The sequence below is a fragment of the Barbus barbus genome (genome assembly GCF_936440315.1).
Source record: "Barbus barbus genome assembly, chromosome: 23".
In the NCBI taxonomy this organism is placed as follows: Eukaryota; Metazoa; Chordata; class Actinopteri; order Cypriniformes; family Cyprinidae; genus Barbus; species Barbus barbus.
Window position 1 is genome coordinate 20,561,432 of NC_136751.1, and position 27,998 is coordinate 20,589,429.

A 27,998-nucleotide genomic window follows, 5' to 3' on the forward strand; every position below is an offset into this window, starting at 1 on the left:
CAATACCGATGTGCGCCACAGAACTGGGAGGCCCTCTGTCGTTCCAGCGCCGTTTGAAATAACGAGCGACCAAGCCGATGAAATACAAAAGTTTCGCATCTGATTGAAATCTACAACATCCTGGTTGCTAATTCGGTAAATAGTTTTCATACATTTCGTGAATAATCCATATTTCTTTGTCATACTAAAATTTGTTTTCAGAAATAATAGTAACAACCTTTATTTTGACTATGAAGGTTGTTAGCCGACCGGCTAATGATGAATGGACAACTGACTAACGAGTGCAAATTCAAGCGCCGTTTGTTGTAGATTATGTGCTGATTTTGTGTTACACGATGTAAAGTTACAAGAACACTTATTTGTCGAATTGTTTTTTTGTCATGCATGTTGTAACTCGACGAACGATCCGAAGTGAAACCGTAAAAACTTGCTCTCACTATGAGTTCTGTTTGCTCTTCATAAATGTGATTTGCCATAAAAACATGTTTACCCTAAACTTTGTGTTTGAAATCCAACATATTGATTTTAATAAAAGCATATATGGAACGTATTTGTACCTATGCAGGGCTTTGTGCGTAACGTATCTGTGCTAATCACATGAGATGAACACTAGTTTTTCTGCGGTCCTCACCTTTAACTTTGATGCTTATACAGTCTCTGTATGACTTGCTTGTAGGTGCTTGTTAAGCTCTTTGTCCTGAGCCTGAAGGTCCAGTGACATCAGCCATGTTTCTGTACAACCTGACCCTGCAGCGGGCAACTGGCATCTCCCATGCCATCCATGGCAACTTCTCAGGTATATCACAGAACAGCAACACTTCCTGGGTGGTTTCTTAAATGCAGTGTATTTTACTCATTTTTTTTTAGAGTAATTGCAGGAATAGTGATTCATTTTATTTTGTAGCGTTGAGAATTAAGCATGATGTTTAAATCTTTGGTGTTTCTTTTTTTGCTAGGAACTAAGCAGCAGGAGATTGTTGTTTCCCGTGGGAAAATTCTGGAACTGCTGCGTCCTGATGCCAACACGGGGAAGGTCCACACACTGCTTACTATGGAGGTGTTTGGTGTTATCCGATCCCTCATGGCTTTCAGGTTGACAGGTGGAACTAAAGGTTAGTAGCTTCAAATTGTTGTTTTGCATAGTTTACATATACAGAGATTTATTAATTCTTATAGATCTCTCACTTTGTAATAGACTATGTTGTGGTCGGAAGTGACTCTGGCCGAATTGTGATCTTGGAGTACCATCCTTCCAAGAACATGTTTGAAAAGATACACCAGGAGACGTTCGGCAAGAGCGGCTGCAGACGTATCGTGCCAGGGCAGTTTCTCGCTGTGGACCCAAAGGGCAGAGCTTTTATGATAGGTAAAACTACAGACTCTGTGTAGTAAAGATTACAAGGTTGTAACAGTTTGACATGCATTAGGATAGCAGTAAAAGGAATTGTTTGCTAAAATGAAAATTTGCTGAAAATGTTTTCACCCACAGGCTATTCAATATATAGTTGAGATTGTTTCTTCATCAGAACAATTGTGGAGAAATTTTGCATTATATCATTTGTTCACCAACGGATCCTCTGCAATGAATGGGTGCCGTCACAATGAGAGTTCAAACAACTGACAAAACCATCACAATGGTCAAGAAGTAATCAACATGACTGTTAACATTTCATGAAGTGAAAAACTATTTGTAAAGGCATTTTTAACTTCTAACCTTTGCTTCCATCTAAAATATGAGTCCTCTGTCCAGCATATTGCTTTATTCAAGTCATCTAGTCAGTAAAAAAAAAAAATCAAGCACCGTTTACAAGTGAATATGTTCCAAAACCATTCTAAACAAATATCAGTGGGTTTTGATTAAGAGGATAACAGACGATGGACTTTTTCCAGTGGTGGATGCATTATTATTGAATAGTATTTTGGCCATATGCGACCGTTTGATGTGAGGACAACAGAGGATGAACTTTTTATGGTGGAGGGAGCATTATGAACTGGTATTTTGGCCAGAAGTGATGGTTAAATGTTAAAGTGTGTTATTGATTGATTTGTTGCCTAAAACTAGTGATCGACCGATATTGATTTTTTTTTTTTTTTACCGATACCAATTATTTACATGTCTATGTGCCCGATAACCGATATGCAGAACCGATATTTATTTACTGTTATAAAGTAAATAAATGACTGCGTGAAGCAAGTCCATACTTCACTTTGGTTTTTCCTCCTTTCAGTCATCTTAACAAAAAATGTTTTGAAAATTAGCAGTCTTTCATGCAGGGCTCTAGACCCATTCTTCCCACTAAACTCCCTTTTGCGACTAACTTTCTCAGTTGGTCGCACAAGCACATAATTTAGTTGCAATTTGTTTTTTGTTTTTGCACATTTGAACATTTGATTAATCAATGCATGCTGATGAACTTTTATCATAGTTTATAGTTATATGGTAACGAAAGTGTTCAACATTCAATCCTTTTTCATCGGTATTGTGATTTAAATTGTGAACAGGAATTCCTTTTTTTTTGTGCGCTTTTACTTTCAAATTCGCGATCTTGGTGTCACATTTTACAAGAAAAGATAATTCTGTTTTGCTTATCTATACACCTTTAACTTTAAGACTAAAACAAAAGATGGATTCATTGTTATTCTTAATTAAAAAGCACAACAACAATAAAACAGTACGTTGACAATGACAAACTAGCTTACATAACATTTATTAACAAAAACGAATAAGACTAGGCATGGCACAGGACACATCACACGCTGTATTATATACCAAGTATATTACAGAATGTTTATCAAACTCTGAGGAAGCAAATAAATATGAATATATATTTTTTTAAATTAAAGAAAGCCTCCATAGCATAACGTGAGGTAAACAGCAAAGATAACAAGCTTCTCAAAACGAAAACAAAAAGTAAAACTAAACTGGCTGTCGCTGACAGGACTTGCATGTTTTTTCTACAAGAACACCACCATGTTCACCTTCTCTGGTTTAAGAAGCGGTCTTTTACTTTAGTTTGAAAACAAAATCCTCCGTTGCGCTCCATCCGCGACGCGCAACTTCGCGCTCGTGCTGACGCGGCGAGTATAAACCAGGCTCTACCTACGAAGTGCTCGTGCTGAAAGCACCTCTCTTCACGTGATCGGTGAAATCTGACTCCTGCTATAATGTGCTGCGGCTGGCAGCGCGCGCTGTATGAAGCAGACGCTTTGGAGCAGCGCAGACCTGGCACTCCTACAAATGCGACCACGTCACATTTTAACTCGCAAACAATTACCATTTTGGTCGCAGTCTAGAGCCCTGTCATGTTAAATTTATAATCTTTGTATTACAACAGTAAAAAACATTTTATTTATAAAAAGCTTTAGCAGCAACACTAATATTAGCAGTAAGCAAAATAAACGTAGAATGTCTAATGTTTTCAAATGGAGAAAATAAATAAAGGACAGGAGTCATATCAACTTCATTTTTAACTACAGTTTTAGTAGGTTTATAAGCTGTTTAATAGGCTAAAGAGTGAAGAATAATTTACTGTATAATGTTAATTCACGGAATAATATTCTCTGGAATATTGGAATATAACAAGCATTGTATTTTATTGCATTTCTCAACTGGCATGCTCTAAATTATGCTGCTGACAGCGCGGTTTATCTATGCATTTACACAGAACTATAAGCTACTCAAACTGCGATCAATTGCAGAGAATTTCCATAGAGTTGTATTAATTTAAATGTTTATAAACTAAATAATGGTTATATAGTAAGTGTTAATACAATTTAGGGTGCTTCAAAAAAGTGAATCTTGTTAAAAGTTACATGCAGTGGCCGTGCTGAGCATTTCTTGAGCATCAACCCGCTGAGTGAACTGCAATATGAAAGCAGCTTCACGAGACTAATGATGAAGTGAAGTGACAGTCAGCCAAGTATGGTGACCCATACTCGGAATTCGTGCTCTGTATTTAACCCATCCAAAGTGAACACACACAGCAGTGAGCACACACACAGTGAACACACACCCGGAGCAGTGGGCAGCCATTTTATGCTGCAGCGCCCGGGGAGCAGTTGGGGGTTCGGTGCCTTGCTCAAGGGCACCTCAGTCGTGGTATTGAGGGTGGAGAGAGCGCTGGACATTCACTCCCCCCACCTACAATTCCTGCCGGCCGGAGACTCGAACCCGCAACCTTTGGATTACAAGTCCGTAGGGCTGGGCGATTAATCGAAATCGACATTCAGAACCTATAATCGATCAAATTTTTCCAGGTCGATTATTTAGATTACTTTCCCTTTAAAACACTACCGCGTGTGGAGTCACGTGACCCCGCTCCCTTACATTACGTTATTCCGCCGACATGTCGAGCATAAAGAGCTTAATCACTGAGACAACTGAGCAACAAGAGCAGCTTGTACCAAAGAAAAACGCAGTCTCTGTCATTTGGACACATTTTGGCTTCAGTAAGGATGACATCGAACAAAATGAAGTCAGATGTAGACACTGTAGAAAAACAGTTTCGACGTCCAAAGGTAACACCACCAATTTGTTTCAACACTTGGAGCACAATCACGTTACTGAATATGAACAGTGCATGCAAGAAATGCACTGTTTAAAATATTATTTACAGGATATACAAGAGTTATTTTATTTAGAAGAGATGCTGCTTATTTTCTACTTTTAATGAGAAAAACATTGAAAATAATTTATTTTGTTTCCAAAAGTGCAAGTTAATTTTACTTTTTTTTTTATAAGAACAAAGTGACTGTTCGTTTTAGGCAATGTGTGCTTTAATTTCAGTTGTTTAACATTGATGTTCAATAAATAATCATAGTGTGTTTCCTTCAATTATTTTAAAATCAAGTAATGCACCCTTCATTCAAAAATCTCTCACTTGTAATATGTGAGCATATTTACTGTACAAAACTGGTCAGTGAACTATGAAGGCAAAAAAATAAATAAAATAATCGTTCATTAATCGTAATCGAGTTCAAATGTTCAATTAATCGAGATTTTGATTTGAGGCCAAATCGCCCAGCCCTACAAGTCCGACTCTCTAACCATTAGGCCACGACTTCCCTTGAGCATATAGACAACAAAGAGAGAATTAAATTCAATGCTTTTATTTCCAACATGCAATCATTAATGGCTGTATTATTTAATTCATGCAAAGTTACGTCTTTATTTGGAGAGGACTTGACGGATTATCTACGTGACTCCCGACTTCACGAGACTAATAGACCACAGAGAGAGAATTCAATTCAGCGCTTTTATTTCCAACATGCGCTAATTCATGGCGGTGTTATTTCAGGCAAAGTTATATCTTTATAGGGACAGGGCTTGACAGAGTATCTTATTTATCATATTTCTTAGAGCCACGTTGCATAAACTATATATCAGGCATTTACGTAATTCATCTAATTTGTGCATTAATGACTGTAATATTAAATAGTTTACTAACTACAGCAAATCAAGTACCTGCACGCAGTTGTTGTTGTTGCTGTCTCGTCTCCCCTCAGACGCGCTGCAATTGCGATCCTGCGCAATTCTCAAAACGCCCACAAGATGGCGATGTTTATCGGAGTATCCGATATTACAAAACCGATATCCGATTATGGAAAAATGCTTAAATATAGGTAAATCGATATATCGGTCGATCTCTACCTAAAACACATCTTTTTGCTTCTCAAGACATTAATTGATGGGCTGGAATATTGTAGATGTGTTGTGGTGCTTTTATCAGCTGTCTGGACTCTAGATTCTGATGGCTCCCATTCACTGCAGAGGATGTAATGCTAAATTTCACCAATTCTGTTCATATGACGCAACAGGCTCATCTATATTATGGAGGCCTGTTGAAAATTTTCAAAAATTATTTACATTTTGTTTTAGGGTGAACGATTCCTCTAATTGGGAGTTGTGTTTTTGCATATTTTACTACCCTCATCCCATTTCTTTTAGGTGCCATAGAGAAGCAGAAGTTGGTTTACATCCTGAACAGAGATGCAGCTGCCCGCCTTACCATCTCCTCCCCCCTAGAGGCCCACAAGGCTAATACGCTTGTTTACCATGTGGTTGGTGTGGATGTGGGGTTTGAGAACCCCATGTTTGCCTGCCTGGAGATGGACTATGAGGTCAGTGTCTTTCTTGTAGTGCATTGGTTTTCAACCAGAGGGCTAGGGTCTGAAACCTCCCAAGGGGATTGCAAGATGATTTAAAAGTAGCTAAAATATTACATTTTATAAGAACAAATTCAAGTTCTAATCTAAATGAAAATGTTAATCTCAAAACCATAAATATCTTAGCCTATGAGGGAGGTCTATGAATATTGTGTTGGACAGGGCCTTAAAAGTCAAAAAGGCTGAACTAGTGGTGGAATTAAATTCGCATTAGTGGCCTGATCAATCGCCAAGGATGCCTAGGATGTAAACACAAGCAGCTAGCTGAGTAAGGAACATAGTCTTTACAAATTGGGGTGTTTTTGCATGTAGCCAATGCCATGATACTACTTCATCCTGGTTTTTCATGGTTTTACAAATATAATCAGTTAGGTGATATGTCTCTAACCCATAGTGTTAAATGATTTTTGCAGGAGGCAGATAACGATCCCACTGGAGAGGCTGCGGCAAACACACAGCAGACTCTTACCTTCTATGAGTTGGACTTGGGCCTCAACCATGTGGTGCGCAAGTACAGTGAGGCACTGGAGGAACACGGCAACTTCCTCATCACAGGTTTCTTATCTTTTTAGAATGTCTATCGTGTGAATCCTTATCTAACATTTTGACAATGTTGCAATACGTTTAGCACAACAGTTTTTATGTAGCTCTTATTTCACAATAATTGCGGTCGAGATAATTGGTGTAAAAAGTGATTCCTAGTATACTTAGGGGTCAGTAATAGTTTTTTTTATTATTTTTAGTAGGGATGCACAATATGAAAAATTAACCGATACCGATAATTACGTCCTTCTCATGGCCGATACCGATAAATTAACATTTTTATATTATAATTTTCATATAATCTGCAGTTTGTGCACCCAGGAGAATACAAAATTTAAGATTCACTGATTAAACTGATATTTTAGTAGCTCTGGCCTAACTATAGCAAACATCAGTCCTGACTCGTCAAATGTTTTTTATTTTTTGTGTAAGGCACCACAATACTTTGTAACAGAATTATGACAGAACTATGGTTTATCTGCAATTAACAACTCATTAACTACATTTATATTCAAATATTTCATGCATAAAGAAATGCATCTATTCAATGTTTTTAGTGCACGAGGATGAGAAAGTTATATAGTCTTTAAGCAGTGTTGGGAGTAAGGCGTTACAAAAGTAATGCATTACAGTAACGTATTACTTTTTGCTGTAATGCAGTAGTGTAAGGCATTACTAATCAATTTTCAGTAATATTTTACTCGGTACATGTTCAGTAGCGCTTGCATTATAACACACTTTTAGCCCCCAATTATTTTAATTATTATTTAAAATTTAATTTAAAGTCGGGCTCCTACTTTTTTTTTTTATGTCCCTAGGGCCGGGCTTCGGGCCAATATTCACGTCATAGTTCAGATGCGGGCCGGGCCTCGGGCCCTTTTAGGCTTCTTATCTTTATATTTTAGATATCCATCAATTTTTGATGAAAAAATTGTCGCGCTGGTGGAAACAACATGAGTCCGTGCCGCCACTGTCAAGAGCGACTCGACGGTGTTTAGTGTCCCGAGCAGGTGCGACCCGTCAGCACAGCTGAAGAGTTCTGCTTCAAATACAGGCAATAAAGCAAAAGCCCCAGCAAAAGTAATTACCATGAATGTGTCCGCGGGAAATAGTAAGGATTGGCCATCTCCTCGTTAGACGCGCCTTTAGAGAGAAGTGCATCTTCATGGATAACGATTGTATTAAATAGTTTCTGTTTTCGTTTTTATTTATTTCGTTAAGTAGCAATTTAAAGCTTTCTTTAGATATATTTATCATGTCTGTAAGGCATGTATTTCTGTTCAATTTTGTGAACGAAAGACAGTCGCGCATCACAGATCAGATTTCATTTATCACCTGAGGAGAGAGTCGAGCTGACTGACAAGAGTGAGGTGAAAAAGACAAGACTATGGCAAAAGAGTTTCAAAACGAAATGTAAAAGCGCCTGTTTTAAAAATATTTTTGGATTTTGAAAAGCCTGTTGACCTGTCATTTATCTAAGGTGATATTGGAAGGTCTATTTATTTATTTTTTAAACATTCGTTTCTCATTTAACCTATTTGGTTCCACAGTATTTGCTGATTTTTATTTTATTTAAACTGTGATATTTTTACCATTATTTTACATCAAGGTGTATGCAGTCCGTGCCTCAACTTTCCATCTCACTAATAAACGTTCTACGTTTTATAATTATTTGTTCCTTAGTCTTTACTGATTTTCAGTTTTGTATAGGCCTACCATGCATATTTAAAATTTGTAAGTTATCTGTTATTTTATATTAGGCATATAGCATGGTGCATTTTTATTCGTTTTGTTAATAAAAGTTAGATACATGTTCTATGTTGTATTGTTGTAATTGATGCCGAATTGCCGTTAATTTAAAAGTGAAAATAAAATACGCACGGTGCTTTTACAAGCTATTTAAGCAAAGGAAAGGGAGAAAACTCAAGCGAACTAAAAACAAACAACTGTTTAACGCTGAATTGCCACTAATTTAAAAGTGAAAATAAAACGCGCACAGAGCTTACAAGCTATTTAAAACCGAAGGAAAGCACGGAAAAGAGAGAAGACTCAAACGACGTCCATCCACCAAGGTGATACCGGTAAGGTGTTGACACACGTCGATTAACCAGTGGGAAAATTTCCTCACTGTCACAACCCTACTTGATGCCTTTTTTCCTCCTTTCTGAATCCTTGCTGAACACGCGTTGGAAATAGCAATGGCATTGTCCTCCTCTGCCACCGAGAAAAACTTCCAGACCGGCGAAGACATGTTCGCAAATGATGACGTAATGAGCACAACACATGCTGAGAGTCACTGCAGTTTAAAGCTGCAATCACTTGCACTCGAAAGAAGATGAATCTCAGATAAATCAGACTGATTGATTGATTTACCAGCAAGCATACTTTATCGGATTTAGTTATCGGATTTAATTTATTTATCGGAGCAATAAAAATGACGTAATTTTCTCTCATATCGGTCGATAATTTATCGGTCCGATAAATATCGTGCATCCCTAATTTTTAGCAAACATTATTAAATTGAACAATAGTGACACTAAAGAGATTTATAATGTCATAAAAAGATATATTTTAAATAAATGCTCTTTTTATTCATCATTAGAATCCTGAAAAAAAAACAATTTTAGCAGAAAATCTTCATACTAGAATGATTTCTGAAGGATCATGAAAATACCGAAACAGGAAACATCTAAAGTTGTTGTAATGTTTCACAGTATTAGTGGTTTTACTGTATAATTTAATGAAGTAAATGCGGTCTTGGTTAGCATAAGAGACTTCTTTCAAAAACATTAAAATCCTACAGACCCCAAACAATTGAACAGTAATATTCTTTGCGTTGTCAGAAATGATGAATATCTTCATGTCTCTTCTCTGACTGTTTGGTGAAGAGCTTGTTTTGATATCTGATCTTCCTGGACTCAGCAAAGAAAGTTTTGCTTTTAGAGGAGAAAAATGAGTTTGTGTTAATCTGACCATTTCCCCTGTGTGTCGTAGTTCCTGGTGGTTCAGATGGTCCCAGTGGTGTGCTCATTTGCTCTGAGAACTATATCACCTACAAAAACTTTGGGGACCAACCAGACATCCGTTGCCCAATCCCACGCAGAAGGGTGAGTTTGTGCGGTCTTCCCCTTATGCTGTTTGAGCATAATCAACTAAACATCACCTTGAGAAGTCTAAACAGCTATTAGTATTGAAATGATGAGCTTTTCATGTCTCTTCTCTGACTATTTAACTGGAGACACATAAAGATCTCTGATCCTAATATTCATTTTGACCTCGTATGGTTTAGTTCTCAGTCACTGTGATTACAGAATAAATTAAACACAGATGTGAGTTGTGACCACAGTGCTTTTCTCTTTCAGAATGACCTGGATGATCCTGAGCGAGGCATGATCTTTGTCTGCTCTGCCACCCACAAGACCAAATCCATGTTTTTCTTTCTAGCCCAGACAGAACAGGGAGACATCTTTAAGGTTACTTTGGAAACTGATGAGGAGATGGTGAGCACCCAGAACTAAAGACGTACAAAGGTTGCACAAAGGTGTTGAAGCAAAGTGTAATTACATTAATTACATTAGCTGTATTCAACACGGAAAGTCTGAATTTTTAACCTAAAATGTCCAGGTAAAACCCCCTTGAAGTTGTATTTGCAACTTGGAAAATGTCAACCCAGGCTTTAAAGAAATGTGGGTGTATGACATTACCCGAACACAGTTGATGCTGAATATATCATTTTTATGCAATTAAAATGCATTGAAAATTTCTCCTGCTTTATACTGGTTAAGCAAATGTTTGCAGAGAAAGTTGTATAAAATACTGTTAAAACCTCTGCTGAAAATTGCACGCCTGGAAAACGAATCCGATGTCTGACTTTGGATGGATTGCAGCATTGCATAGTGGTTTTATTAATGAAGCTCACAAGGAAATTGGATTAAAGTGAAAGCTCTAATATAACATTGGTAGTTTCCAATGAACAGGTGTCAGAAATACACACATGAGTGGTTGAACTGCTGGAAAATGACATGGATTAAATATCTATTTATATTTTAGGTTACTGAGATCAGGATGAAGTATTTTGATACCATCCCAGTGGCTACAGCTATGTGTGTTTTGAAGACTGGCTTCTTATTTGTTGCTACAGAGTTTGGAAACCAGTAAGTCCCTTTTCTGTCTTGCACATTCTTTCATTCGCCTAAAAATAACTAAATACCTCAGATTTGGTGGCATTTCCCCAAGTTTCAGTATAATAACTAGATTACAGCAGCTGATAATTAGAGGGAGGAATGTGGGAGCAGTAGTTTCAGTTACCCAAAACCTACATAGTGTCAGTGTAACCATACTTCTCTTGGGTTCTCTTTAACCTGAAGCTTTTCATTATTTGTGCTGTAGTACACATTGTTTTAAATAGCTTTAGAAGTGTGAATCTAAAACTTTTTTGTTGTTGTTGTTTGTTAGCTACCTGTATCAGATTGCCCACTTGGGTGATGATGACGAAGAACCAGAGTTTTCCTCTGCCATGCCTTTGGAGGAGGGAGACACATTCTTTTTCCAACCTCGCCCCCTTAAGAACCTTGTGCTGGTCGACGAGCAAGAAAATCTTTCTCCCATCATGTCCTGCCAGGTGTGTGAATGTGTATTTTGCAGTGAAGATTAAGAAGTTTGAAATTTTTTGTGCTCTCACTCAAGCTGGGAATTACTGACGGGAAGTTAGAAGTTGGCATGAGAACAGATGTTTTGGAATGAATGAGTGTGTGGATGACTGCAATATTGAACTGCTTGTTTTGTAGTTACCAAATTGCAGTGTTTAGTCAGACATCAGTATTGGTAATTGAGCATATAAACGCTTCAGACTTTTTTTTTCTCCCCCTCTTTGTACTATCAGTTCACTTATGTAATGAAGAAAGCTACTCCAAAATTCCTCTCTAAGTAGTGTTGAATTTGCCTTTTTTGTGTGTGTAACTGTACTTGCAGATTGCTGATTTGGCTAATGAAGACACCCCGCAGCTATATGTGGCGTGTGGCAGAGGACCCAGATCTACACTGAGAGTTTTGAGACACGGACTGGAGGTTTGTGTTGCTAGGAGTTGCATTTCCGTAGCAGCTTTCACAACATGCTTGCAAAATGGAAATTTGACACCCACTACATTAAGTTGTCATCCTTCGCACTGTATGTGGTTTTACGGTTAATATTGTAGGTTTTTCCACAGACTATTTATATTTTAATGTGTTAAAGAATGCATGATATTTCAGGTTTCTGAAATGGCTGTCTCTGAACTGCCCGGTAACCCCAATGCTGTGTGGACTGTCAGGAGACATGTAGAAGGTAAAAGACCCATTAATGCTGACACTGTGCATGCGCATGAATTATGCAGACATGTTTGAAGTGATTTTTCTGCAAGCATTTCTTTGACGAAAAAAATAAAAGGTATTTAGACATGTCATTATCGCAAAGTCACTTTCCTGACAGGAAGGAAATGATGTAGGGATGCGTTTAAACCTTACATGGTTTCGACTAACTGCATCAAGATATGTAATCATTCTATGCATTAGCTTCTGAGAGTCCTGCAGGACCACACAAGCTGATTTCTTGGTGTTTTTGTGAAAGATTGAAGAGCTCACATGCATAGACAAGTACATCCTAGATTCTCCGCTTGAAGCAAAAATTCAGTTTTGCAGCATGCTCTCACTTGTTAGAGCTTTTTACCAAGTCGTATTCTACTAGATCAACGTTTGCTTGGCATACACCGTGTAAGTTGGGCTCTCAGTCACTGTCACTGTCTGCCAGATATTTCTCTGAAATCATGTGATTCGCTATTAGATTTTTTGGCCTGTGCATGCAGCCTGAGCTCTGCAAGGTTTATATTGTGGTCTGTACTGGAGTGGTTGAGGGAATCAGTTTCATTTTGACTGTACAGCTTTGTGAGAGGTAAGCAAATAGGGAATTATGGTTTCATTCTGAAAAGGGCCATGTTCATTTACTCCAGGTTTTTTCTATACTATTATAGAAAAAGATTATGACGGGATAGCGTAAAAATTTAAATTATTTTAATTTACACGGTGAAGAATATGCAATGTTTTTATACATTTGATTATTTTATACAATGTATGTAGCATTTGTTATATTTGTTATACTGTTTTTTTTTTTTTTTTTTTTTTTTTTTTTTTTTTTTTTTTTTGGTTTTGTTTTTTGTCCTGTTGCTAGGGTTGGGTATCGTTTGAATTTGGTCCGATTCTTCTCATCAATTCCTAGTTTCGATTCCAATAAGATAAAAAAAAAAAGTCAAACATTTAGATGTCAAATATTTATTGTCTTTACAAAGCATTCTGTTGCAGCTGAATAGCATGAGCAAAAATCAGCAGCCTACACTTAGGCCTACAAGAGGAACTTTTGCCTATGCTTTTAATAAAAATACCACAGCAAAAACAACTAGACTAATATAAATGTCAAATATTAAAGGGGTCCTATTATGCTCTTTTACAAAGTCTTGATTTTGTTTTGGCTGTGTACTAGAACTTGTTCTCATGCTTGTTGGTTCGAAAATCTCATTATTTTTCACATAATTTACATTATTACAATACGTTTCTCCCCAGCCTGGCACAAATGGCTCGATTAGTTCTGGGTTTGATGAAAGCCCACCTTAAGAAAAACGAAATGTGTTGTGATTGGTTAGCTGTCCCGGTGCTTTGTGATTGACGAACAGCTTAGACTGTTTCAGTACTGCCCCGCCCCTTGCCAAAGCAGCAAGTTCGTCAATATTGTCTTTTTTTTTTTTGGCTAAATCATGTTTTAGATGGGATTTGTACTTTGTAGTCCAAACGAGCCGTTCGTTGTAGTTCTTGAAAGGATTTTTTAAAAACTAAATATCTCCCTTTGGAGTGGACTTTGAGATTTGTAACTTTGTAGATCTTTTTATGCCCAAACATAGACACTAGGCACTGACTAAAATTCAAAAAGTGAAAAAGCATAATAGGACCCCTTTAAAGTGTTAGAGACAAGTAAACGGTCAGTAATAAAATATTAACAAACAAATCAATTAGCAATAGCGTAACTGCAACTGAATTAAATTTCAGCTAAGCCTACAGAAACTATAATTAAAAGTTTATAAACGGCATAGTTTTCATAAAATATAGATTATTAATTAAAGTTAAAAGATGTTCAGTTAAGATCAGTGAATGATTTTCTTTTGTTCTTTGATTAACATTAATAACAGGCAGCGTGTTTAGTAGACTGCTGTGCTGTTTCTTTAACACCCAGCGTGCGCAGATCTAAAAATACTGTACACATGCGTTTCCTTTCTCATCCATTTACGTTCACTTAAGACAAAAAAAACAGCTGTTTGTGATGATACTGACGTATTTTTCTGCATACTGGTTGACAAATAAGTCAGTTCCAGCCCGGAACAACCTTATCTGCTGTGGAACTGCACAGAATGGTTCGTGAACGGATACAGACTGGGAACCCGCACCGAGACTGCTGTTCTGTGTTTGCATTTCAGATGTTTGCGCTGCACTCAAACAAGGTGCAAATTCTTTCTGTTCCTGCTCTAAAATCGTTTTAAATCGCATTAAAATGTGAACACAGGAATCATTAAGCAGAATTGAAATGTATGCACCTTATCGAATACCCAGTTCTTGGAAATTTGGAACTGGTTCTAAAATGAAACCGGTTTTGGATACCCAACCCTGGTTGCTTAGAATTAGTTTCTTATTTAATCACTGACTGTTTACTTGTCTTGTTTTTACTTGTCTTGTTTTTTAAGAAATAATAAATAATCTTAATATTACACATCGCCTACGCAACGCATATTCGCACGCATTAGCATACAGGTGACCGTTGACCATGCAGAGCATCAGGGAGAATTTGGAGCATGGTTACTAATAAAAGTTCCCAATGCTTTGGGAAAAGCTGCATTTTGGATCATCCATGCATTTGATGATGATCCTGACTCGCCGTCTCCTCATTGGATGCGCCTTTAGAGTTTTTCAGAAGCGCTCCTGCTCAAAACCGAAACTGCTTTTTTCCCCTTTATTTAATGTCTTTATTGCATGCTTTGTTGATATTTTTTGAGTGCACACAAATAAAAGTAGGCCCTTTACAGTTCAGAACAATGAATCCTACTACTCTTACCTTTTATGAGCAAAAATGACAGCGTAGGCCTATTTGAAATGTTTCCAATGCAAGTGATCGCTCTGGCGCATCCATGTCCTGTAAAGCACGCTTCAGCTTGCACTCTCCGCACAAACGACTGGATATGCATCAGTGCACATTAACCTAGGTTAAGCTTTTAAACTAACATTGTGGAGCTGTTTTATAACTATAGATTTAATTTTAGACAAGTCGTGATAATTTGAGAAGGCTAAATATATGAAACATAGGCTATGATCAACTCACTGTCTGCCGCTGGCTGCTTGGTCGTTACTTTAAAAAACAAAAAACTTGCATTTAACAAATAGAAAAAATGCTCAATGTTTTTCTAAATTAATAAAATAATGAAATGAAATACTATCACTTTGCCATTTCATACAAAACTGAAGTATTTTAATAGTTGAAACGGTATGAGCTGTTTTGGGAGAAGGAAAAAAAAAAAAGACTGGCTCGGGTCGGGCTCGGCCCTGTATGCATGTATGTATGCGAGAGAGATATATAGATAGATGTATACAGATAGATATAGATGTGTATGTGTGTATTTATTTATAGATAGATAGATGGTGTGTGTGTGTGTGTGTGTATATATATTATATATTATATTATATACACATACACTCTATCGATCTATAAATAAATACACACATACACATCTATATCTGTATATATCTATCTATAAATAAATACACACATACACATCTATATCTGTATATATCTATCTATATATCTCTCTCGCGCTCTCTCATATGTATATATGTGTGTGTGTATATAGATTGATAGAGATAGATGGATATAGATGTATAATATATCTCTATGTATCTATATAATCTCTATGTATCTATATACATATAAATTCAATTCAATATTGTTTTATTGGCATGACTGTAAAAAAATACAATATTGCCAAAGCTTTTATTTTTATATATATATATATATATATATATATATATATATATATATATATATATATATATATATATATATATATATATATATATATATATATATATATAGAAATATAATAACAATGAAAATATAAAAATAATAGAATAAAACCATTATAACAATATAAACTTAAATACACAGTGTAACAAATAAGAACTTGTGTGAACATGTCATACCACAGTGTTTAACATATAAACACGCACAGGCTGAGGGTAACTGTGGTAGACAGTAGGGAAACACACTGAGGTCAGACATAATACACACATTACCCACATTATCTCTCTATATATATATATATATATGTGTATATATATATGTGTATATGTGTGTATATATATATATATATATATATATTAGTGTATATGTGTATAATATATATATATTATATATTAGTGTATATGTGTATATATAGAAAGAGATATGTGTGTATATATAGAAAGAGATATATATATATATATATATATCTCTCATTGCCATAAAATGACTCATCGAGATAAAAGATGTCATATTGCCCAGTCCTATTATATTTATGTCTGTTTGTATTTAAGTATTGGTTTCCTTTTATGGTTGCAAATTGGTTGCAAAAGTTTCCAACCAGAGAATTGTGGGTTTCCTTTTCACAGATGAGTTTGATGCCTACATCATTGTATCCTTCGTTAACGCTACCCTGGTGCTTTCTATCGGTGAGACTGTGGAAGAAGTGACAGACTCTGGTTTCTTGGGCACAACACCCACCCTGTCATGCTCATTGCTTGGGGAAGATGCACTTGTGCAAGTGAGCGACATCTCTCTGACCTACATGCACGCACAATAACCCATTGAACTTTTTCTGCTTCCTTGTTAAAGCAAAAGTTAACCCCAAAATGAAAAGTCTTTTACAGGTTATTCCAAACCTGAGAGATTCTTTCTTTTGCTGAACACAAAAAAATGGTATTTTGAAGAATGTGGGTTACCTTTTGTGTTCAGCCGAAGAAATGTCATACAGATTTGAAACCACATGAGGAAGAGTAAATGGCAGAATTTTCATTTTTGGGTTGACCATCCCTTTAAATAAATGTAGTTTCTTTCCAACAATTGGATTAAGCAATTATGTTTAATGTTCCATCTCATTCAAATGGGTTTTGTTTCATTTGATGAATCTCTACAGGTCTACCCAGATGGGATCCGTCATATCCGTGCAGATAAGAGAGTGAATGAATGGAAGACTCCGGGGAAGAAGACAATCGTCCGATGTGCTGTCAATCAGAGGCAGGTGGTCATTGCTTTGACTGGAGGAGAGCTGGTCTACTTTGAGATGGACCCGGTATGTTGGCAGGCATACTTTTATCTTGCATTGTCACCTGAATGTTCATATATTGTTTGAATGTCTGTCTTTCCATAAGATTTCTCTCTTTATTTACAGTCTGGGCAGCTCAATGAATACACTGAGAGGAAGGAGATGTCGGCAGATGTGGTGTGCATGAGTTTGGCAAATGTGCCTCCTGGTGAGCAGCGTTCCCGTTTCCTGGCTGTTGGGTTGGTGGACAATACAGTCCGCATCATCTCCCTGGATCCATCCGTAAGCTACAATTTGCTCTTCAATTGGTCAGCTGATTTGGGCAGTAAAACAAGGATTCTAGTCACTGTGCCCACTGAACTTGTGTGAAGTGTGTAATCTCTTTGTTGCACAGGATTGTCTACAGCCGTTGAGTATGCAGGCTCTTCCCGCCCAGCCAGAGTCTCTTTGTATTGTGGAGATGGGTGGAGTGGAAAAACAGGATGAGCTGGGAGAAAAGGGCACCATTGGCTTTCTATACCTCAACATTGGCCTGCAGGTTAGAAACTCTTGTGCTTTCTCTGGGGTGATAACAGAAATGTGAGGTCTGTTCCCAGCTACTGGTGAAATGGGAAATTGAGAGCTTTTCCATGTACCTTTGAGCAAGACATGTATCTGTGTTGCTCCAGGAGGGCCTTGCTTGGAGGAATATTTATTACAAAGTGTGCATGAAATGAAAATTCACCCAGATTCAACAATTCATTTGATTTTTGACCTCATACATTTCAAAAACTCAATCTTCCGGTGACGAAAACAGACTTGTCTGACCTATGCAAGATTTCTCCAGTCATTTCTTATGCTTAAATCCCCACCCCTTTCTTCAGTGCTTCCCACACATAGACTTTACCTGGGCAGGCCGCCCAGATATACAGTGCTGCTTGAAACTTTGTGAACCCCTTGCAGAATCTGTGAAAATGTGAGTAATTTTGACAAAATAAGAGCGGTCATACAAAATGCATGTTATTTTCTATTTAGTACTGTCCTGAGTAAGATATTTTGCATAAAAGATGTTTACATTTAGTCCACAAGAAAAAAAAAAATTATTAAAATAACCCCATTCAAAAGTTTGGGAACCCAGTATTGTGTGTGGTTACCTGGATGATCTACGACTGTTTTTTTGTTTTTGATGGTTGTTCATGAGTCCCTTGTTTGTTCTGAACAGTTAAACTGAGCACTGTTCTTCAGAAAAATCCTCCATGTCCTGCGGAATCTTCAGTTTTCCAGTATATTTTGCATATTTGAACCCTTTCCAGCAGTAACTGTATGATTTTGAGATCCATCTTTTCACACTGAGGACAGTTGAGGGACTCAAACTATTAAAAAAGGTTCAAACATTCACCGATGCTCCAGAAGGAAACACTTTTTGAATTTGAAGATCAAGGTAAATTGTACTTAATCTGTCTTCTGGGAAACATGCAAATGATCTTCTGTTGCTTCCGAAGGCAGTACTAAATGGGAAAAAAATTATATTTCTACAAAATAAGAAAAATTGACATTTCCATGCATTTTCAGGCTCTTAATGCATCGTGTTTACTTCTGGAGCATCAGTGAATGTTTGAACCTTTTTTAATAGTGTGAAAAGATGGATCTCAAAATTACAGTCACTGCTGGATTCCCTATCTTTTAAAGATTAAAATTATACAATACTGGGTTCCCTATCTTTTAAATGGGGTTATTTTAATAATTTCAGCTTTTTTTCTTTTTTTTTGTCTTGTGGACTAAATGTAAACATCTTTTATGTAAAATATCTTACTCAGGACAGTACTAAAAAAAAAAACATGATGTATTTTGTATGATCTCTTATTTTGATAAATTGTCACATTTTCACAGAATCTGCAAGGGGTTCACAAACTTTCAAGTAGCACTGTATTAACGGCCGCCCAAGTATATTTGGTGGCACATTTGTTTTTATTACTATTATCCTCTTACACTTTTTTTTTTTTTTTTTTTTTTTTTTTTTCGCCCGAGATAATGAAACCATCCACGATAGATTAACTAGTGGAAAATCTCCTCTTGCCCTACGCGTTTCGTACTCTTCGTTCTGTGTGCTCAAGAACTGTCAGCACTCCCACACACAATCTCCAGTGTTTTCGATACATTGATTTATTTGTGGCGAGCCATCACAATATCCACCGCCCGCTGCCATCAGCTCCCACGTCTTACACACACGAGCGCGACTTAAGCACAATATTTAAGCGGCTTTTTTTCCATAACATGTACATACTGACAAACCTAGCGACTTTTTTGAAAAAAAAAAAATCTTAGCTATCGTTCATCTGGAAGATGTCGCCAGTACTGCCCCGCAAGCGCGAGGTTTGACTTTCCCGGCGCCGTGTCGCCTCTCTCAGCATCTATTCTATGCAGTGAGCGGCAGAGAAACGGCGCTTCCAGTTGGCTGGACCGTAGCAGACTTGTCAGTTAAATACAAAACAGCGTTTCCAAGCACCTGTCGCTTACTGACAGTTTGGACTTTTAAATATGAACATAATTCGTCTGTTAATATGCTCATAGTTTGTTACTTAGACGCAGGCAGTGCGCTGAATGAGATAAAACCGTAATATAGCCAAAACCACCGCGTATAGTCGCTTTTTAGTGTTAAATGAATATTGATTTTATCAGAAGATGTCGCGATTTTATAAATCAGGATTTAAGGAGTATAGTGTAGAGTTAACTGTTTAACGTAGTATTAATGGGTTGTGTTTACTACTAGTTTTATGACAACAGAAAATATAGTGTGAACAGCTTTAATGGACATTCAGTTGTATTACAGTATGTGACAGTTCATAGAGTAGAACAGATCTGAAGTGCCAAAACTCGTCTGAATGTAAACTTGATGCAATGACATCATAAATATGCAAATTAATGTGACGTAACCTGTCGCCACAAGTCTCACAAAATCCTGTGGGAGACACTGCTTTCTTATAATTGTCTTCACGCTCACATTCTGATCTGCCTCCATCCAGTCAATGGGTAAAACCTAATTCCCACTGTACATTTCTTTTAGATAAGCTTTCATTCAAATGCAAGTCACTATGAGAAAGAAATGATCTGTTGCTACTTCGGTTTCATTGCAACTTTAATGGGTAAGGAGACTGATAATGGAGCCTTCAGTAATGCATAGGGCAATAGCTGGATAGGCAAAAACGTATATAGTGGAGGCACACTTGTGAGCACCCTTCCACAACCTAAAAAGGTAAATGTGGCACCCTTTATGGTTAGCATGCAAAATCTGCAAAAGTTACGAGGTCAGACTTTTAAAAATGAAACGGGTGGATTGTTTACTGTAAGAAAAATACTTCAAATGTGCCATTTGGGACAAGAGCTTTGAAAGGAAACCATAGGAGCTACAATGTGACTTCAGTGTGACTGTCCTGTTACTTGATGAAATGACTTTACTGGACAATCCATTGCTTCTTTCTTACCATAATCACCTCTTTGTTTGTAGAACGGCGTGTTACTGCGTACTGTTTTAGATCCAGTGACCGGGGACCTGTCTGATACTCGAACTCGGTATCTTGGTTCTCGTCCTGTCAAGCTTTTCAGAGTCCGGATGCAGGCCCAAGACGCTGTGAGTCACCTTTACATTTTATGTCTGTTGCAATATTGCACGGCTTGCTAATTTGCTGACCACATTACTTGACCTTTTACTGTGCAGGTTCTGGCCATGTCTAGTCGTTCCTGGCTGAGTTACTCGTACCAGTCTCGTTTCCACTTGACCCCATTGTCATATGAAACCTTAGAGTATGCCTCAGGGTTCGCTTCTGAACAGTGTCCTGAGGGTATTGTTGCCATTTCCACCAACACACTGAGGTAAACGCACACATACTGTGTATACAGTTCACAATGTGAGCTTTGTAGAACTTCACAGGTTTGTGAGAACATTTGATATCAAGCATATTGTGGTTGGCTTCATAGATTTCAGTTCCCGTTGTGAGTTAATGTGATTTATTTATGATTTTCCTACTTGTGATCTGATACTCATAGTTTTAGAAGTAAATTAAATGTTCATGAATGAAGCAAATCTTGAGTCCTAAAGTTTCCATCCTTCCATATTTTTCCACTTTGGGATAAAATAGTTTATAAAAATATTTGCTTTAGTTTAGGGTGGTTAGCAATTCACAAAAGTGTGGACCTCTCTTCCCTAAATGTTTTTTGGCTTGCCGCTACATGACATCTCATTTTGGACAGGATTATTTGTTTTGATTAGTCAATTAGTGCTATAAAAAGGTTGGTATCACAGTAGTTTGTGTTGAAGGTCTGTACTAGTTGCTCTTTTGTAGCTATCAGCCTCTTATTTTTTTATTTTTTTTAAGTTTGCTGTCATCCAGGTCAGCTGCCATTTTATCAGCACAAGCATGATTCTGTCAAATTATAGCCAAGAAACAGGAGGTTTTGACTTCCAGAGTTTCATAATAACTAATCCAGTCTTTACTGCATGCCTTTCTTAACGTCTCATCCCTCCCTCCCTCAGGATTTTGGCTCTTGAGAAACTGGGTGCCATCTTCAACCAGGTGGCATTCCCATTGCAGTATACACCTCGCAAGTTTGTCATCCACCCAGAGACGAATAACCTGATCCTGATCGAAACAGACCACAATGCCTACACTGAAGCCACCAAAGCTCAGCGCAAGCAGCAGATGGCTGAGGTCAGTGAACCTGGCCTTCACAGGGCACTATTAAGAAACAATGCTTGGTTGTCTTCATCTCCTCTGGAATAGTTTTTTTCCTTATCTCCGTTTATTTTCTCTTTCTCTCCTGTCTGACTCATACACTCTTTTTCCCAATCTAATCACTGACTAAGGCAGATCTTCATTGCTTGCTTGTCGGAAGTTGTCTGTTATGTCTGTTTTGTGGCTGCCTCATCACAGCGCATGTTTGCAAGGGTAATTCCACGTTGATGAGCCGTAATAGTGACAAGCACTGTAAAATAAGCCGTGGTTACTGTGGTGGTCCCTCAAAGATAATCAAGGTCCTTTCAACAGTTTAGTGTATCTAGTAAGAATAAACAGTCTGCAACTGCAGTGTAAAAAGGCTGCTTCTGAATGTATTGCATAACAGAAAGTTTCTGTTGTTTATCTGCAAACTGTTCCAATGTGGCCAAAGGTATGTGGTGCAGGCAGTCACTTATAATTAGGGGGTTTGGTTTGGCCCTTTAATTCCAATGACGACGAATTGTAATGCTACTACATACAATGAAATTCTGGAGAAATTTGCGCTTCCAACTTTGTGGCAACAGTTCGTGGAGGGCGCAAGTCTATTCCAGCATGACCGTGCCCCTGTGCACCAAGCGATTTAGTGGTTCTGGTGTGGAGGAACTTGACTGACCTCCACAAGCCTAGACCTGAACCCCACAACTCCTTTGGGATGAATTCAAACTCGTTGACCTAGACCAGAGCCTGAGATCACTGATGCTCATGTCTGAATGCTGGCAAATGTCAACAGCCGGTTTCTATCTTATAGTGGTATACCTATTAGCACCCAATTAATAATGACAGTTGTTTGAAAATAAGATGCAGATTGGTGTCAATTATTTTTAGTCATAGTGTCTCCATAAAAATTACAATTCTTTTTTCTGCTTTACAGGAAATGGTGGAGGCAGCGGGAGAGGATGAAAGGGAGCTGGCTGCAGAAATGGCCGCAGCTTTCTTGAACGAGAACCTGTCAGAAGCCATCTTTGGGGCACCTAAAGCAGGCTCTGGGCAGTGGGCCTCACTAGTGCGCATGATCAACCCCATCCAAGGAAACACACTGGACCTGGTGCAGCTGGAGCAGAACGAGGCTGCTTTCAGGTGAGGAATGTTAAATATATGGGATGAACAGGACAACGCAGACTTGAACTCCTTTCAGGTTCTTCCCAGACCATTTGTTTTGAATTTAGAATATGGACACAAAGCGACCAATGTTAAATCTCTTCCATATCCCACCTCTTTCTCTGAGCTTAATTATTTTTTTATTTGTATGTTTTGCAGTGTGGCTGTATGTCGATTTTCCAATGGAGGTGATGATTGGTATGTGTTGGTGGGTGTTGCCAGAGATATGATATTAAATCCTCGCTCTGTTGGTGGGGGTTATATTTATACCTATCGGATAGTTGGAGGTGGGGACAAGCTGGAGTTTTTACACAAGGTGAGTGAAACAGGAAATGACTTGGCATGAAACTACTGATTGGTCCCATGTGTTAGCTGGGGGCTCAGCAATGTGGAATTCCCCACAAATCATTAAATGTGCCCTAGAAATCCATTTAAGCGTAGCAAATCACAAAATTCTACTTTTTGGTGTAGGTGTTCTGGCCATGGCCCAAAATGTGGTCCACTTTATATTATGTTTAATGATGCTTTGACCCAGCTACATATCAAAGCCATATGTTAAACTGTTCTTGTCTGGTCAACTTCTTAAGAGAAAAAAAAATTCCCATATTTTTTTTTTAATTGATTTAAACGCAGAATAGAATGTACACAGAAACAGAAAGCAATGATAAACACAATGTGAAACAAAATAAATTTGAACTTGAATTGATTTAGACATTGGCTCTGATTAACAGACGCCCGTGGAGGACGTGCCCCTGGCTATTGCACCTTTTCAAGGACGTGTGTTGGTTGGAGTGGGCAAACTCTTGCGCATCTATGACTTGGGAAAGAAGAAACTTCTTCGCAAGTGTGAAAACAAGGTGAGAAGTCAGTCACAGTTTATTGGGGGTTTTTTTCCCCAGAGGAAGTGAACAAGCATTTTTCTTTTCTTTGAAACACTGAATAATATGAAAGTAACATCAGTGACGTACTACTCTGGTACTTGATGTTGATGCATAACCACATGAAAAACATTGAAACATTGACCACAAAGTGGTCGAGTACTTCACTGAAGTTAAATAAGCTTGCAGACAAGTTTGTTTTTCACACAAGTAATGCGCACTGGCATAAAGTGTTAACATAAGTAACAGCGAAGTAGAAAAAGTGTTGCTCCTTTATGAGATGCTTTTGTATGTCTTTTGACAGAATCTTTAAAAGAGATGCAACCTGCTAAACCAAGATGACTGAGTCTCCTTTTCTTGTTCTTGCAGCATGTTCCTAACTTGGTAACGGGCATCCACACTATTGGGCAGCGCGTGATAGTATCCGATGTTCAGGAAAGTCTATTCTGGGTGCGCTACAGACGCAACGAGAACCAGCTCATCATCTTTGCCGACGATACACATCCTCGTTGGGTCACAACCGCCTGCTTGCTTGATTATGACACCATGGCTGCTGCGGATAAGTTTGGAAATATCTGCGTTGTGAGTGTCATCACCTGTTTGGTTTTGAAATCTTTGAGACCAGTACCACATACTGCATTTGTTTGCCAAGTCAGGGTAAACTCTTTGATTCCAGGGAATATTTTAGTATAGATGAGCTTTTTAACATCTCGTCAAATTGCCAGAGTGGCATAATTTGTTAGCAGTCACAACGGAGGAAAACAAAAAAATTAACTCAATAAATTGGTGTCATCATCTGTATATATTAGAGACTGCATGCTCATTTTATGTTTATTTTCAGGTCCGTCTGCCTCCCAACACCAGCGATGATGTTGATGAGGACCCCACAGGGAACAAAGCATTGTGGGACAGAGGATTGCTTAACGGAGCGTCACAAAAGGTAGAAGTTTCTTCTACCCTCATTACTCAACTTTCCCACAGGTCCCGGAAAGACCTTTGGCACTGAGCTGTCCTTACCGCTTGTTCCTCATTGTTTTTGTCTGCCTGGTTGGTTTTGCGGTTGCTGTTCTCCTTGCGCACACTCAGAGACCTGCACCCCAAAACATTTGGCAGGAGTCCACACTCCACTCTGGTTCTGAAACCTCAGCAGCAAATCTTGTCCTCTTGCCAGAGATCATTATGTGCAGATTAGGAGCATGGAAATGTTTAGGTGGACACAAGGGAAAGTCCCTATTTGCACACCAATGACTTGCGTCTAGCTTTGACGGACATGCCTAGAGCATGCGTAATCAGGAATGAGCTGGACTGGGTGGTTGGTATAAACATTGTGGAACTTGTCTAGGGATGCACAATATTTGACCAAATAAATTGTTAGCCAATATTATTATTTATTTTTTTTCTGTAATTTGATTTTATCAGTGATATTGGGTATTTATTTGCCAGTGTTGGATATTTAACTCCAATTTGACGTTTCCACCTGTTCAACATCAGATCTAGTGCATCTCTGATCTAAGTTTTTCTTTTGAGTGTAATGATAGGAAAGCTGTATGTGTTTAAGCATTAAAATGAGTCAAGTTTACTACTTTGAAAAAATATATATTTACTCAAGATTTAGATTAAGTAACAAGTAAAGATTATGTATACCTAATGCTCTGTTTATCAAATTTTGTTTTAGACGACACACACAGGTTCTCATCTAATATACCAGAATCCTTTAGTTAAAGCTCTTTGGTTGGAGAGTTGAGCTCAGTTGCATGTTTTTAAAGTTAAAGTTGCAGTCTGTAACTCTTTTTATTTATTTTATTTTTTTTGTTAAAAATGATCCAAAATCTATTTGTGAGCAAGTACGTAACCAGCCAGACTGACAGCCACACATACTCCTCAAAACATTAGATTCATCTGCTTCTTAGTACTCTCCGTAATGGAGGGAGAGGATAACTTTGGAAAGAAGAATTGATGGTTATTTTATTTTTGATAGTTATTTTAGAAGTTGTTATTTTAGTTTTTTGCACACAAAGTATTCTCGTAGCTTCATAAAATTACGGTTGAACCACTGATGTCACATGGACTATTTTGTCGATGTTCTTGGTACCTTTCTGGACCTTGAACTTGGAAGGACCCTTGCTGTCTATGGAGGGTCAGAAAGCGCTCAGATTTCATCAAAAATATCTTAATGTGTTCCGAAGATGAACGAAGGTCTAACGGATTTTATATATTATAATGTAATGCCTACATTCATTGTTAGTATATTAAGTTGTGTAAAATTTTATTTAAATATAAAATTGTTTTAAAAAAAAATTATTACAAATTACATGTAATTTATAATCTTTTGATTATCTGTATTATTACTGATGATATTAGACCCCCCCCCCCCCCCATCTTTACTGAACTTTTCTAGGTTTTTGTGTATGGAAGTGAATTGCTTGATCTTCATAAAGTGCTTTTTTTTTTTTTTTTTTTTGGTTTCAGTTTTGCTATCACACACAAAAACACCCTTTTCAAGCCCAAATTTAATCCATACCTGTTGTCCTTTCATCTTTGTTGATTTACAGGCCGAGGTGATTATTAACTATCACATAGGAGAGACTATTCTGTCCCTCCAGAAAACTACCCTCATCCCTGGAGGATCAGAGTCCCTGGTGTACACCACGCTATCGGGAGGCATTGGCATCCTGGTGCCGTTCACTTCTCATGAGGTACGGTTCCTTAAATTATGAATAACGCAAGAGGAGTGCTAGCATGCAATGAGCTTTCATAAGTCTAAAACCACTGAAGCAGAAGAGTTGAAAGCCTCAGGTCAGGCCACTTGCTTAACTTCAAGCCATCAGAGTAGAGACTGTGACATGTATGGCACAACTTAAGTTATCACACATTAAATAACAAGGTTTTTAAATTGTGTAAAAAATGTATTCGTCTCATCTGTCTTTAGGATCATGACTTCTTCCAGCACTTGGAGATGCACATGCGCTCTGAGTTTCCCCCTCTGTGTGGTCGTGATCACCTCAGCTTCCGCTCGTACTATTTTCCAGTAAAGGTAAGAGCACACAGCTTTAGTATTACCAGTTTTTAATCGGTCATCTACTCATGCTTTGTGTGGCATCTTTAAAATAGTGTCCATCACTTTGCAAAGTAGTGAGATTTGGGTAGCTTACTACATCGGTTGGCCATCTTTCTCATTGGCTTTACTTGTATGCTTCCAGAATGTGATCGATGGAGACCTTTGTGAGCAGTTTAACTCCATGGACCCACACAAGCAGAAGAGTGTATCTGAGGAATTGGACCGCACACCTCCAGAGGTGTCGAAGAAACTGGAAGACATCCGAACACGCTATGCCTTCTAGTATCTTCGCATCTGGCAAGCGCACCATGAGAAAATTCATTGTTTTTCCAGGCCCCCCATAGCTGTGGTTTCAAAACTTTCCCAACACAAGTATAGGAGCAACATTTTGGCTACTGCTTAAGGAAGTTTCCCCTTTAACTGTGGCCAGTTGGGAGCTGTCACAGTCCCAGTGGTCAATGACCTTGTCATGCTTGAAATGACTATTGGTACTGTACTCCGTGCAAAGCATCTGTTTTTAGTTCATACTGAGTGGTTGCATAGTGACAAATATTTTCAGAGGAATGTTTTCAGGCAAAGGACTGCATCAGCTTGTATACAGGAGTGGCTTTTGTATGTGTAGACTTGAAAAATGTCTATTATTAATTTTGTAGCTACCACAATGCAAATTAAATCCACATTTTGTTTCTTTAAATTCTCTTTTGAAAGTTAAAACATTGTTCTCACTCTTGTAAAAACAGTGAAGTTGTAACAGCTTTAGTTTTTGTCTCTACATAAATGTGGTTTTTTTTTTAAAAAATTGGGGGGGGGGGGGGGGGGGGGGAAGCTATAATCGGCCAACCCCAGGGGACCTGAAAGAAATAGTGCTGTTTATGTCATGAAGTGTGAGAATTTGTAAATAAACTTCTTTTTTTTACGTTGTCATATATTTTGTGTTTGTCACAAGACTTTCTGTTTGCCTTTTAGCTGAGCCCACATGCAAAGCAGGTTTTCACTGTTTTCTTAAGGCTTTTTTCTTTTTTTTTTTTGGTGAAGCCTCATAATGATCATGCATCTTTCCCATGACAATGAGTCATTCGGTCTTAGTGAGTTAATATGCTTATGTTATTTAACTAAATAATAAAAAAGGGATTTTAAT

The 27,998-nt window shown here is 37.8% G+C and overlaps 1 protein-coding gene across 1 annotated transcript; it reads left to right on the forward strand.

Annotated features, from left to right (window-relative positions):
• Positions 1 to 17: 17 nt before the first annotated feature.
• Positions 18 to 27,998, forward strand: LOC306843212 (splicing factor 3B subunit 3). Its single transcript, XM_079374547.1, has 27 exons — positions 18 to 135; positions 677 to 796; positions 957 to 1,112; positions 1,196 to 1,366; positions 5,948 to 6,120; positions 6,579 to 6,720; positions 9,703 to 9,815; positions 10,071 to 10,208; positions 10,759 to 10,862; positions 11,164 to 11,329; positions 11,680 to 11,775; positions 11,959 to 12,031; positions 16,423 to 16,574; positions 16,947 to 17,102; positions 17,202 to 17,357; positions 17,470 to 17,613; positions 20,560 to 20,682; positions 20,770 to 20,924; positions 21,586 to 21,760; positions 22,698 to 22,903; positions 23,084 to 23,240; positions 23,656 to 23,781; positions 24,172 to 24,384; positions 24,644 to 24,742; positions 26,355 to 26,498; positions 26,732 to 26,836; positions 27,003 to 27,998. Exons 2-27 carry the CDS (start codon positions 727 to 729, stop codon positions 27,141 to 27,143), a joined length of 3,654 nt encoding a protein of 1,217 aa, XP_079230673.1. The 5' UTR covers positions 18 to 135; positions 677 to 726; the 3' UTR covers positions 27,144 to 27,998.